At 42.2% G+C, this 13,885-nt stretch overlaps 1 protein-coding gene across 5 annotated transcripts in view; it reads right to left on the bottom strand.

Moving 5' to 3' along the window:
* The window catches only part of ELMO1 (engulfment and cell motility 1), a 457,713-nt gene extending 446,759 nt beyond the window's left edge, over nt 1-10,954 (bottom strand). For all 5 annotated transcript variants that reach the window (XR_005196005.1, XR_005196006.1, XM_037729109.1 and 2 more), the window contains exons 1-2: nt 10,832-10,954; nt 10,393-10,543 (exon numbers count right to left, since the gene is read on the bottom strand). Coding sequence is in view for 3 of the 5 variants with exons in the window: in XM_037729109.1 (XP_037585037.1) it covers nt 10,393-10,470 (78 nt within the window). In the remaining 2 variants the exon portion in view is untranslated. The remainder of the gene's footprint in view (nt 1-10,392; nt 10,544-10,831) is intronic.
* Between the last annotated feature and the right edge of the window lie 2,931 nt (nt 10,955-13,885).

The following is a 13,885-nucleotide window of genomic DNA, read 5'->3' as shown; positions in this document are numbered from 1 at the left end:
CCCAGAGTTCCTTCTCAACACTGAAATCCACGTATTTAGATATGCCGCCACAAATAACCGGTTGACCTAACGGGAAAATTAGCACAAAGTATAACATTCACAAAAGGTTCTAGAAATGTCAGAGGTCTTAGTCACCAAGTCTTAAGAAAACATAGTTAATAGAAGAGTGTCCTGAGTTGCCAGACTTCTCAGAGTGACCGTGTTGTAGAAGGAAGCAGAACAGCAGAGAATGCCACCAGCACCCACCTCCTGAGCAAACTAAATCTGCACTTCATTTGCAGAAGGAAAAGGAGAATGCCAGAGTTCATTCTAGCTCAATTAAACAGCTCTCAGTTAAAGGGAGAGATGTGTTTGCTGTGTTTTTCTTCAAAAGACATGGCAAATTTTAAGATTGTAGGAGGTTATATAGACTCTCTCACACAAGAAAAGAGAGCTAAAACCCGAAAAGGAAGTACCTCAGTCACTTTATTTTAAAGGAAGTTTAAGAAATAACTGTTACATTACCAAATCTAAAAGTTGCAAAAATCAGATGAAGGGTGACTATTACTCTACCAGTATCATTTCAACTATTATGACAGCATGAAAGCAATGGTACAGTATCACATAGTCTTTATTACACCTTTCTTAATTGGAGCAAAACAAACTCTTAAAGTTTGCTACATTTGTACTCCCTGTAAAGTAAGGAGAGGCTAAGAATTTTTAGCCTCATGGAGGAATGAGGCACTACCTGTAAAAGACTCACTAAAAGTTACTGTGGGAGCCAAAGGTAGCTCCTGCAGGTCGAGTGAGAAATTTTGAGGGCTTCACAGCAATGTTTTCAAATGTAGGTCCAAGAGTGTATCACCAGGGGAACTTCATAACAAGGATCTCTGGACCTTGGATCACTACAAAATGATCCTCTGTGTATTTTCAACATGTTTCCTGAGTGATTGCGATATGGAACCAAGCTCAGGAGCCCCTGATTTAGTCCATTCTCAACAGGAGGAGACTTTGTCCACCACCCAAGGGTTATTTGGCAATGTCTAAGACTTTTCTTTTTAAAAATTTGAAACAGGATCTCACTCTGTTGCCTAGGCTGGAGTGCAGTGGTGCGATCACAGCTCACTGCAGCCCCAACCTGCTGGTCTGAGACATTTTCACTTGCCGCATGTGGGAGGTGGTACGACTGGCATCTAGTGAATAAAGGCAAGGATGCTGCTAAAATGCTACAATGCACAGGTAGCATAAAATGCACAGGTCAGCCCTCCTAATCAAGAATTATCTGGCCCCAAATGTCTATAGTGCCAAGGTTGAGAAATCCCAATCTAATCTAACCACCCAAGAAAAAACAGGCAAGGAAAATTACATGACTTTTAATTTCTGCAATGCAAAATTAGAACCTGGTTTTCAAGAAATGCAGTCCCATTTTCCTTATTTTATGTGATTGTTAAAAAAAAAAAGAATCTGAATTTCCAAGCCTCTTTATTTGGGGCTCAACTGTCTTTCAACTTTCACCAGCCAATATTTAATTGCCTTGGAAGTTATGGTTTTTCAGGCTAAAGAGCTTACTTTAATGCATTTAAGGGAAAGTTTATATTACATTATTCCAGACTTACCTGCAACATGAGAAGCTTATTCTATGTATCAGACAGAAGAATCATAATTGGCTCCTACTGGTTACCATTATTAAATTACCATTTAATTACTAAAATATCATTATTAAATTACCATTTAATAATAGTAACCAATAGGAGCCAATTATGATTAACTGAGTGATTGCCTCACATAATCCCATAACGCTAGAAAGGGTTAATGCATATTGCCAGTTCTTCCTTACAAAGCAGTAAACTCATCCTGGGTCATAGAGCAGGCAAGTGTCAGAGCCAATTCTGAGCCCATATGAGCCTTTCCTAAAGTCCATGCTTATAAGCACCACGCCTCCCCAAGTGTCTCAGCCCCAATAAACTAGCTTTTCAAGGCTCTTTCCTGCTTCGGATGGGTTCTTTCTATAGTAAGCCAGACCACTTGCCATATTTCCCTTTGCTTTCTTAACACAATGTGTCCTTTGCTTTCTTGACACAATGTGTCCCTGGGAGTCACATGGTTAGCAGCAGGAGCAAGCCAGCCTGCAAGGTGTATGTGTTTGCTTGAACCAGACTGGTGTTACTGGTGGGAACCATTAAGCAGGGGCATAACAGATGGAGAGATGAAACAGATGGAGAGATGAAAACAGAACTACCCGGCAGAAAGACAGAATGATTTAGTAAAAACTGCCTGGGCTGGGCACGGTGGCTCACACCTGTAATCCCAGCACTTTGGGAGGCTAAGGTAGGTGGATCATCAGAGGTCAGGAGTTTGAGACCAGCCTGGCCAACATGATGAAATCTCATCTCTACTAAAAATACAAAAATTAGTCGTCGGGTGTGGTGATGGGCACCTGTAATCACAGCTACCTGGGAGGCTGAGGCAGGAGAATCGCTTGAACCCAGAAGACAGAGGTTGCAGTGAGCCAGGATCACACCACTGCACTCCAGCCCAGGCAACAAGAGCAAAACTCCATCTCAAAAACAAAACCAAAAAACTTCCTGGCTTTTAGTGTCAAACAGTGCTGGATTCAAATCAGTACCTTCCTAGCTGAGTAATCTTGGGCAAGATGAACCTTTGAATAACTGTGAAGTAGGGAGCATAAGCCAATCTTGAAGGGCTGTAATAAGGTGAAGAAATCCTATGTGCAAGTCACTTCTGCCACCTGCCACACAGTATGTGGCAGTTGCTATTATTATTACTACTACTAATGAGCAAAACTCCATGTTAAGTACAAAAACTTAAATGGGCTTTTCAAAGGTCTTGTGTAAATCAAATTTATGCATATGGAATTATATCTTAAATATGCTATAGAAATATGGTAGTTGAAAAACTGCAGGCAATCACACTTACTAAAGCACACACATCTGTGTTTCTTTTAGGGAACTAACCCCCTCCCAATATACTGGGGTAGGGTGCTATCATAATTTTTCTGTTTGAAGAATGAAGACTACCAGTGTTTCATCCTTATCTTCACTGTTCAGAATTGAAACCTATTGTAGACACACAGAAATGGAGATCAATGTGATGAACCACAGGATACAAATGTATATAAGCCACAGGCCGACCTCCAAGAGCTTATAATTTACTTCAAGAGATGTGAGCACAAAAATAGAAAAATGTAAATTATATTATGTGTGAAATATATTAACTGCAAATAAAAGCTACAGGCAAAGAAAATGGTATAAGAAATCAGAAAGCTGGGGAAAAGATTGCATTATAATGTCATCAGAAAAGGTTTGAGTATAAAGGAGGCTCTCTGCAGTGCTTAGCAAAGCCAGGATTTAAAGCAGTAGACAGCTGGGAGAAGACAGGGGGAATTCAAGGTGGTGTACTTTTAGAAGGAAATGGCAAGAGATGAAGAAAGACCATGAATGTGCAGAACAAGCGTCTAAAGGAGCAGCTTCTACAAAATGGAAGGGTATTTAGGAGTCACATATAGAACCTGCAGAGACTACCTTGGTCCAGGGGTAATGCTTGCGAAAAATATGGAAGGATGCAAAGCCACCCTAAGGAATCTGACTAAAGTCTCAGGAACAATAGAAAGCTCATGAATCATCCATGACTATTTGTTTAAACTGTGATAAGCGTTTTTCAAACAAAATCTTTCCCCAAATCATCCGCAAATGAAAATGGAACAATACAAAGTTGCTGCAGCAGAGTGAGCGAGGAGTGCCTGGAAGCCCACAGCAGCCACCCCTCTGCCCCAAGCCATTTGAGAAGCAGAGGTAAGGTTAAAAACCATGTATCTCTTCCCATCGCCCTTTTTGGACTGAATATGCTCATGACAGCTTCTCTAAGCATTTGTCTGATGCACACTTACTGGCTTTCCTTGATCGGAGGTGAAATCTCTGTACTAGTACAGAAAGGACGGAGTTCCTACACTTAGGTCATAAAGAACACATCTAGGCAGGGTGTGGTGGCTCATGACTGTAATCCCACCACTTCAGGAAGCTGAGGCAGGAGGATCACTTAAGTCCAGGAGTTCAAGACCAGCCTGGGGAACATGGCAAAATCCTGTCACTACTGAAAATACAAAGATTAGCTAGTCATGGTGGTGCACACCTATAATCCCAGCTACTCAAGAGGCTGAGGCAGGAGGATCTCTTGAGCCCAGAATTAGAGGTTGCAGTGAGCTGTGATTATGCCATTGCACTCCAGCCTGGGTGACACAATGAGACCCTATGTTAAGGAGATTAAAAAAAGAACATATCTAATGGTCCCTCCTCTACATGGAATAACCTCAAAAAGTTGGTAATACCTGTGAGACCCCTTTCTTCAAGTTAACATATGGGCAGTTTCACTAACCATTTGTCTGTCTTCTGCAGGCAACTTAAGTTAGAGAGGGGAATCATATATCCACCCAACAGAGAAATGAAACTAGTGGTTAGCTGGCAGGCCACGTTGGTGATGGGAACTGCTGTTACATATGTAGGCAGAGGTGAAACTTTAACGTCATGTGTGAACATGGACTCTAAGACAAAGAGTGTCGACAGTGAACACATTGACCAGAGGGCTTAGCATTGACGTTGGAACTGATCTAGAAAGAAGAGGAACCAAGAAGGAAACATGCTCAGGTAAATCAAACAAGGAAGAGGAATCTCAAATACTGAAGCTAGTGGAAGGGAGGGAGAGTTTCAAGAAGTTGAGAATGAGCAATTTTGCCAAGTGTAACCAAGAGGGTGAGGACAACGAAGGCAGAGGTGCCACCAAAGAGGGGAGCCCTGTAGAGAAGTAAAATGTTGTTCATCCAAAGATTAAAATAAGTATGGAACGCCGGGCTCAGTGGCTCATGCCTGTAATCCCAGCACTTTGGGAGGCCAAGGTGGGCAGATGACAGAGTCAAGAGATTGAGACCATCCTGGCCAACACGGTGAAACCCTGTCCCTACTAAAACTATAAAAAAAAAAATAACCAGATGTGGTGGCATGTGCCTGTAGTCTTAGCTACCAGGGAGGCTGAGGCAGGAGAATCATTTGAACGGGGGAGGCAGAGGTTGCAGTGAGCCGAGATTGCATCATTGCACTCTAGCCTGGGCAACAGAGCGAAACTCTGTCTGGAAAAAAAAAAAAAAAAAGCAAAAAAGCCTGGAACAACATAGACGGCACATACTGGTAACATTTAAATAAGCTTGGAATGGAAAAACATGAATAAAATACTACGAAAAGACAGTTACTAGGTCAAGGGGTGGGGGAGAGGATTTTCCAAAGTAAGAACAGAAGAGTTCACTGTTGAAGACAGAGAAGAAGAAAAGAATAAGAGCAGAGGGCATGAATGGGAGAAAGCTCCAGGCAGGGTGGCAAGGATGGGCTAAAACCTATGTGGAGCATTGTGGGCAGGGATAAGCTGAAAGCACTGGAAAGAAATTAGGACCAGTTCTTCCGTCCTCTGCTGGCAGTAGAAAGAAACAAAATAAAACAGGAAGGCAGGAGACAAAGGCATCAGGTAGTCTGTGGTGCCATTCAAATATGAAGGCAGAGAAATTCTAAGGCAAAGACAGAAATGGTAGCTTTCTGGTCTGTGTCTTCCTTCAAACGCAAGGTCTGAGTGGGCAGGGCAGGGGCAGGAGATAGTGGAGACTTAAAGAGTTTATGCAGGGAACAGAAAAGCTGCTGCTGAGAAATGGTGAGTGGCCAAGATGGAAAAAAGATCACAGAGTTCTACTAGGGAGCCAGTGAATATTCCACACCACGCATGGGCTATGTGTCCAGTTAGGACACCTCTTTATTACCAGAGGATGCCTCCCACTTACCTTTTAATTTTGTCTCTTTCTTAAAAATTTAAAAAGACAGAGAAAGAATGAGAACAAAAGGCAACTGTTCACAATGGAAGTACAGGTGAAAAAGAAAACCAGGGTACCTGATTTTCTAATCTAATGGAATTTGCTTAAACTAACAGCAATAATAGCTGGCTTTATTAGGGATCACTCTGAGCTAGGCAACGTGCTACATTCTTTTCACATGTTTCCATTAATCTTCACAAGTACCATAAAAGTAGCAAATTAATATCCCAAAGAGACTGAGGCTCAACAAGGCTAACTGAGCCTTTTACAGAAAGCAGGGCTCCAGGACTGCTATGGTCTGAATGTTTGTGTCCCCCCAAAATTCATCTGCTTGAAGCCTGGCCCCATGGTGGTGGCATAAAAACATGCTTGACAGAGTCTGTTTGCCCCTTTTGGCCTGTGGGGACACATACAAGGCACCACCTATGAGGAACATGCCCTCATCACACACCACATCCACTGGTGCCTGGATCTTGGACTTCCCAGCTTCCAGAACTGTGAGCAATAAATTTCTGTTGTTTGTAAATTGCCCAGCTTTAGGTACTTTGTTATAGTAGCTGAAGGAACTAAAACAAGGCCTCACACCCAGGTTTAAATGTCCTTGGAGCCTATATTTGCCCCTTCTGCCACACTGCCTATTAGATGCTGCTTATCAAAGTGTTTGGGATTCTAGACTCTTGACTGATAAATAAACACATTGTTCAGAGCATAGTAAGTTAACAAGAGCAGTGGATATAGGAGCCTTGATGTATCCAGACAACAAACATCCTCAGCCTCAAGCAGCTCCCCGAGCTTGAAACTCAACAACAGATCTCGAAGGCCAGAGCAGGGGCCAGGAACCAGTAAGCTCATAACTCTTTTGAGAGCTTCCCTGATACAGCAAAGTAAAAAGCCCCTGGGGGGTTTTCCTACTGAGTGGAAACACAGAATTTTCTCCTAAATATTTAGAAAGAAGATAAGTCCATCATGGGCAGACATCCCTCTGAATACTCCAGACACTGTTAGAGGGTGGCTGAGCAGAATTGAGCACCTGATAAGATAATCACTACTAAGGAAGCACCTCCTTCCAGTTATTCATTCATGAAATATCTTTTCATCTTAAGGACTGTTCACCTAGGCAAGAAGAAACAACATTCAGAGACAGGCAGTTCCTAGTCTAATGACTGCTTCTCCAACTGTGGAAGCCCTTGGATCAGATTTATCTGGTGCTTATCACAGGTACAGATGAAAGGCCTTGCTGCTGGCCAACAGAATCACAATCTCTCCAGCTGGGCATGCATTTTGCACAAGCTGGTATGTGCCCTTTGTACAAGCTCCCTGGATGCTTTTTGTACACACTCATGGTTGAGGACCACTGGGATCAGTTGATAGACAAGGACAACACAATGTGATAAGGACAACACAATACTGTTACCCAAAATTTTGGGAGATGATAGAGCAGCAGTGCTTAACCCAACTTTTGGAAACAGCTTTTAGAGAAATAGTAGCTATCCAGGCTAAAAAATAATGCAAAGAGCTTTCTAAATGAAGCTAACATGCTATGGGAGAGAGGTAGGTTATGTGATCTTTTACTGAACAAGGTAGAAGATTAGGAGAAAACCCAAGTAATAATCATTTCTTCTACTCTTCATTGTGTGTGCAAACATACTTCTAATTCTCATGCCAACTTCTGACTCAATCAAGAAACAACATCTGACACCAACACTTCATAAGTCTCACTATAATTTCAGCAACTGCAGGGCAACAAGAGTCTGGGTTCCTAACTGTCTATAGGTTTCCATATGTGATTAATAGGAGGTCTAAAATTTAACTAATGTTTACACTTGTCATCTATAAAACCAGAATAATCACCAAGAATGAGAGACAGTGCAACACCATGTATCTCCTGATATGATGGGTCATAAAGGACACGTCATTTCTCTACATTTCTACCAAAAATACAAAACCCAAATCTGATCAGTAGGATACATGAGAGAACCCCAAACTGAAGAATTTTTCTAAAATAGCTGCCCCTGTAGTCTATAAAAATGTCAAGGTCACAAAAGATAAAGACTGATAAATTTCTGCAGATCTATGGAGACCAAAGAGACCCAACAATAAACATGGTACGTGATCCTGGACAGGATATTACACCACAGAGAAAATAGCTGTAGAGGGCCCTATTGGGACAACTGATGGAATTTGAATACGGAGTACAAACTGTGAATTTGACAATAGCATTATACCAGTATTCAATTTACTTTTGGTTTTTATAAATGTACTGTGATTATATAAGAGAATGACTACATTCTTAGGACATACACACTGAGTGTTCAGGAGTGAAGGGGGATGGTACTTCCAAGGCCCCATCAAATGATTCAGAAAAAGTAGGTACAGAGCACTTTTTACTATCCTTGCAATTTTTGTGTGTTTAAAATTATATCAACATAAAATTACTTGTCAAAGCTATCAGGTCATGAAAAACAAGAAAAGACTGAGAAATTATCCAAATGGAAGGATACTGAGGAAACAAAGTTGGTGGTTTTGTTAATGTAATGTACAAATGTCAATTTCTTAGTTTTGACTAATGTACCAGGATTAAGATATTAACATGAGGGGCAACTGGAAAAAGGGTATAAATGTAAGCCTATACAATCTTCATAATTTTCGGTAAATATAAATTATTCCAAAATAAACAGATAATTTAAAAAATATATATTAAAGCACACACATAGCAAAGGCCATCTCCAAAGGCAGAGAATACTACACTAACCTCACAGGTATGGAGAAATATCTATCAAGAGCTACTGTCTTAAAGCAAAGGTACCCAAACTGTACTGACTACCACATAATCAAAATCAAATAGTTTACCAGAACCACTAAATTAGAGTCTCTTGGGATGGGATCACTGAAAACAGTTATTTGAATAAGTGCCTGGGTAGTTCTGATGAGCACCTGGGGTTGGACACTAGGCATCCAGCTCAGCACATCTCAGATTGAACTATGCACAGGGATGTCCTGGGGATCTTGCTAAAATGCAGACTCAGGTCAAGAGGTCTGGAGTAAGACCAGAGATTCTGCATTTCTAACATGCTTTTAGGTGATGCCTGAGCATCTGGTTCGAAGCCCCACAGATTGAGAAGGGCAATGCAATGAGACAGAGGGCCCAAATGCATGCCACTAAGGGGCATTAGGACCTCTACATATACATGAGACCAACTTCTATCTCATTGAAGTGTTGCTCTCTTAGGCTGTGTCCAAACCTAATCCTAACTACATTCAGTCTGCACCAAGTATCTCCAAACGTTTTCTTAAGGTAAATTTTAACTAGCATCTCAAACCACACATGAAAATAGATAAGCATGTCTTGCCTGACTCAAATGTATCTGAAACTATCAGGCATCTCTACTTTTCTCTATTTGTATAGATTGCTTCTTGAGTCAGTAGAAACCACCTCAGAGAGCAGTTAAAATGACAATGATGTGTGGTGTGATGACAGCTTTTTTGACAAAAATCTCAAAAATTGACCCTTTCTTACATTTGAGTTTAAGTTCAATTAATTCTGATCTGACCTGTAGAATTCATTTTAGTGATTCCTTTGGATTCACAGAATTCCATATAACTCTTTCATTGATCCTGCCAGCAGATAATAAAATCTGACCAGGAAATAATTGTAAATCTTAATCATAAAATGGTATAGAGAACATAAAGATTGGAGTTGCCACAGTATTATAATTTTGAAAATATAGAAAGCCATCTAGAACTCTATATTATGGACATTATAAAACCTGTAAGTACATATTTGGTCTCAACCTTTTATCCCTTAAATCACTTGCTCTAGAATGGCTACAGGAAAAGGAGGACAAAAGTAACCATTCTGAGATAACCTATCATCAAATAGTGCATGAGAATCACACCATACAATTCTCAAGATTCAAGTTAAAGTGCCTTTATGGGTAAAACCACTTTTATAAGTCTTCTTGATATTTTTTAACTCAATAAACATTTGCTGAGTATTTACTACATGGCAGACAATATGCTAAACACATAGTGAATTTTACACTAAAAAATAAAAATTACAGTTGGCTGAGATCCAAGACTGAACCCTTCTATACTAATTTCATCATAAAGCTATTAATGTAACAAAGTACCAATGCGTTTGGCTGCTTCTGCAGAAACTGAAGAGAAAAACGATTTAAAAAGCTTTGTCTTGCCTGTGTTACAACAATCTGCACATATTCATGTGTCATGGCAAGGCAGGGATGGGGCAGCCTCCACTGTTGTCAACTGCCCAGGGCCTGATCCACTGTCCCTCCCACCTCCTTCCCAGCTTCAGACACAAATCCTGCATTGACACAATCCAAGTGGATGTTGGAAGAGTATAAAAACCCCATCCATCACTACTACGTGTGGTACAGAAATCAAGCCAACATTGCAACAATTATTGCACAGATTTTTCAACACAGCTAGAGAGAGAAAGGGGGAAGAAAGAGCTATCCAAAGTCTATGAAAATTCCAGTATGGAAAGGAAAGAGAAAATAAACTCCCAACGCTGTCACGTTACTAACCTGATCAATTTCCATGAGTTTGGGATAGGCGCCCGGCCATTCTATGGCCACCTTGACGATGTCCGCGGGTGGCGGCATGGTAAGCCCCCAAAACGTTCAAAGCCAGTGGGTCTGGGGATCCTACAGCGTAAACTGCCGCACGTGTCTACACCTAGTGAGCAATGACAAAAAAGAAAGAGAAGTCACTCAGTGCAGATGCAGGGTGAATTGTGCTTCATCACTTCCTGTTTTCACCGGTGGTTTGGTATGAAAAACGGCTCCCCTTGGTGCCTGGGTGCTGAAGGCGCAGCGGCACAGCCAACGGCACGATGGGCTCCCGAGGAAAGAAAGATGGAGGTACCCGTGCCAACGCTCTTGCGTCAAGGCCGCCAGGAGACGCTGCCCGCCCTGCCGGGCACGGCTTGAGCGAATCTTCAGTGGAAAGAAAGCTGTTCCTTACCACTGAGTTCTGCTCCGACTGGTGCCCGGGGTCTGAATGAGCCAGGCTTGCTCTCTGTCCAGACATGCATGTAAACGTCTGGCGCTCAACAGTCTCCGGAAGGACAGATTGCCCAGGAAGTCATGGTCAGGAAGCAAAGTTTCTTTAAAGTGTTTTCTGTGTGTCACAAATAGATCTCCGCACTATAGCAACCAGGATATCACGAAGGAGGAATGCCCGGAGAGTTCACACACAGGCACACCCATACTCCCTCCCCAAGGCCTGGTCACACCATGCACCTTCTTCGATGGGGGGTGGGGCGGGGCAGAAAATGTGCAAATGCGGATAGGAAGGCATTCAGAACAGACCTGGACTTCTCACCTGAATGAACAGTGCTTCTTACACAAAGGAAGTAACCATTATCCTCCCAGGCTAGCCTATTTCTTTTTTTTTTCTTTCTTTTGAGACAGTCTCGCTCTGTTGCCCAGTGGTGCAATTTTGGATCACTGCAACCGCCTCCTCCTGAGTTCAAGCCATTCTCCTGCCTCAGCCTCCTGAACAGCTGGGATTACAGGTGTCCACCACCATGCCCAGCTAATTTTTGTACTTTTAGTAGAGACAGGGTTTCACCATGTTGGCCAGGCTGGTCTCGAACTCTGGGTGACCCGCCCACCTCGGCCTCCCAAAGTGTTGGGATTACAGGCATGAGCCACCTCACCCGGCCCCATTTCATTTTAAAATTAATTTTTTGTTAACAATCATGTGATACAAACGTGTGTGTGTGTGTGTGTGTGTGTGTACAAAGATGTACAGTATTGAGTCTCTTCTCCCAATGTCACCCACCCACCCAATATCTGCTTTCACTTCCTATCCTTCCAGTTACCCAAGTCATTAAGTATCCCTTAAAATTTCTTCAAGTATTTCTTCAAATACAAAAATATATTATTACATTTTCTATTTTCTTTATATAAAAGGCAGCATTCTTTTTTTTCTTCTTCTTCTTTTGAGATGGACTCTCCCTCTGTTGCCCAGGCTAGAGTGGGCAACCTCCACCTCCTGGATTCAAGCAGTTCTCCAGCCTCAGTCTCCCAAGTAGCTGGCATGCACCACCATGCCCAGCTAAATTTTGTATTTTTAGTAGAGACAGAGTTTCACCATGTTGGCCAGGCTGGTCTCAAACTACTGACCTCAGGTGATCTGCCCACCTCAGCCTCCCAAAATGTTGGGATTACAGACATCAGCCACCACGCCCGGCCAAAAGGCAGCATTCTTTTTGTTTCCTTTAGTATATTTTCTAATTCCTTCTATGTTAGTACAAAGAGAACATCCTGATTCTTTTTACAGCTATATAGTAGTTCATTGTGTGGATGTGTCCTATTTGAGGAACCAGTCCCCTGCTGTGGGCCATTTGGGTGATTCCTTAAGTTTATCTATCATAAACCAAACTATGATCCAGAAACTTATATATAACTAATTTTGCATATATGCAGGTAGATCCTTACAACAGATTCACAGAAGTAAAACTTCTGGGTCAAGGCATATATGCAGTTAATGTTGATAGCCATTTCCAAATCTCTCTCCATTGGACTTGTATGAGGTTGCCTATTTACACCCAGCCTCACCAACAGATTGAATTTTTGTAAGCCTGACAGGTTGAAAATAAAATCTTAATGTATTTTTAAATTATCTTATTGTGAGTGAGGTTGAACATAAAGAGGAAAAGATACATGCTCCCTGCTGTCCAAACCTTTGCCCCTTTTCTATTGGGTTCTCTTTTTTGATAAATTGATACCTGAAATGAAGATCTTAAACATGTGCATTTGATCCTTTATCAGACCAGAGTAAGCGTTGTGAGTTACTCAGCAGATGCTGGACATTACTGAGACAATAGAGATAGCTGAGTTAATAATGGAAGCCTCAACACCACCAGCAGTTGTATAAATAACTTCGGCACAGCTGACAAGTAAAGGAAATGAACCAAAACAAAACCGCTACTCCTTTGGCCAAAGATGATGAGGGAAGCCTGCTGAGAAGCTAATCAGTGGTAACCAGCAATTGCAAATCTACCAAGTGGTTTAGTCACACATTCAACAAATAATTATTGAGCCTCTGCTCAGTGCCAAGCCTATTCCCCATGCTGGGGATGGATATAGCCACAAATCTGGGAGTTAGCAACAAAGGATAAGGAGAAAAATCAAGCAGGGAAGGAAACTGAAGTCTGTGTCTCTACCTGTGTGGGAGGGGCAGGAATACAATTTTAAACAGGAAAATCAGGGAAAGCTTTACTGAGATGGCAGCATTTGAGTAAAGATATCTAAGGCTGGATGTGGTGGCTCATGCCTGTAATCTCAGAAGTTTGGGAGGCCGAGGAGGGTGGATCACTTGAGGTCAGGCGTTCAAGACCAGCTTGCCCAACATAGTGAAAACTTGTCTCTACTAAAAAATACAAAAATTAGCTGAGTATAGTAGTGCTTGTAATCCCAGCTACTCTGGAGGCTGCAGCAGCAGAATTGTTTGAACCTGGGAGGCAGAGGTTGCAGTGAGACAAGATTGTGCCACTGGCTGGATGTGGTGGCTCATGCCTGTAATCTCAGCAGTTTGGGAGACCGAGGAGCGTGGATCACTTGAGGTCAGAGGCATTCAAGGCCAGCTTGCCCAACATGGTGAAAACTTGTCTCTATTAAAAAATACAAAAATTAACTGGGTATGGTAGTGCTTGTAATCCCAGCTACTCTGGAGGCTGCAGCAGCAGAATCATTTGAACCTGGGAGGCGGAGGTTGCAGTGAGCCAAGATTGCGCCACTGCACTCCAGCCTAGGTGACAGGCGAATTCTGCCTCCAAGGAAAAAAAAAAAAAGGCGTCTGAGAGGTGAGGATGGGAGCCTTGTGGACATCTGGAGAAATCGGGTCCTAGGCCAAAAAAGCAGCAAGTGCAAAGGCCCCGAGGCAGGAGCATGCCTGTTATGTTCCTGAAACAGGTGACTTGCTGACACCAAGAAAGGGTAAGAATAGTAAGAGAATGCATTCAGAGAACAGTGGGGTTATCCTTGGTAAGTTCAGTTTACCATACTCCTG

Source organism: Cebus imitator, unplaced genomic scaffold (assembly GCF_001604975.1).
Source record: "Cebus imitator isolate Cc_AM_T3 unplaced genomic scaffold, Cebus_imitator-1.0 Scaffold294, whole genome shotgun sequence".
NCBI lineage: Eukaryota > Metazoa > Chordata > Mammalia > Primates > Cebidae > Cebus > Cebus imitator.
This window is presented reverse-complemented; position numbering and strand designations above follow the sequence as displayed.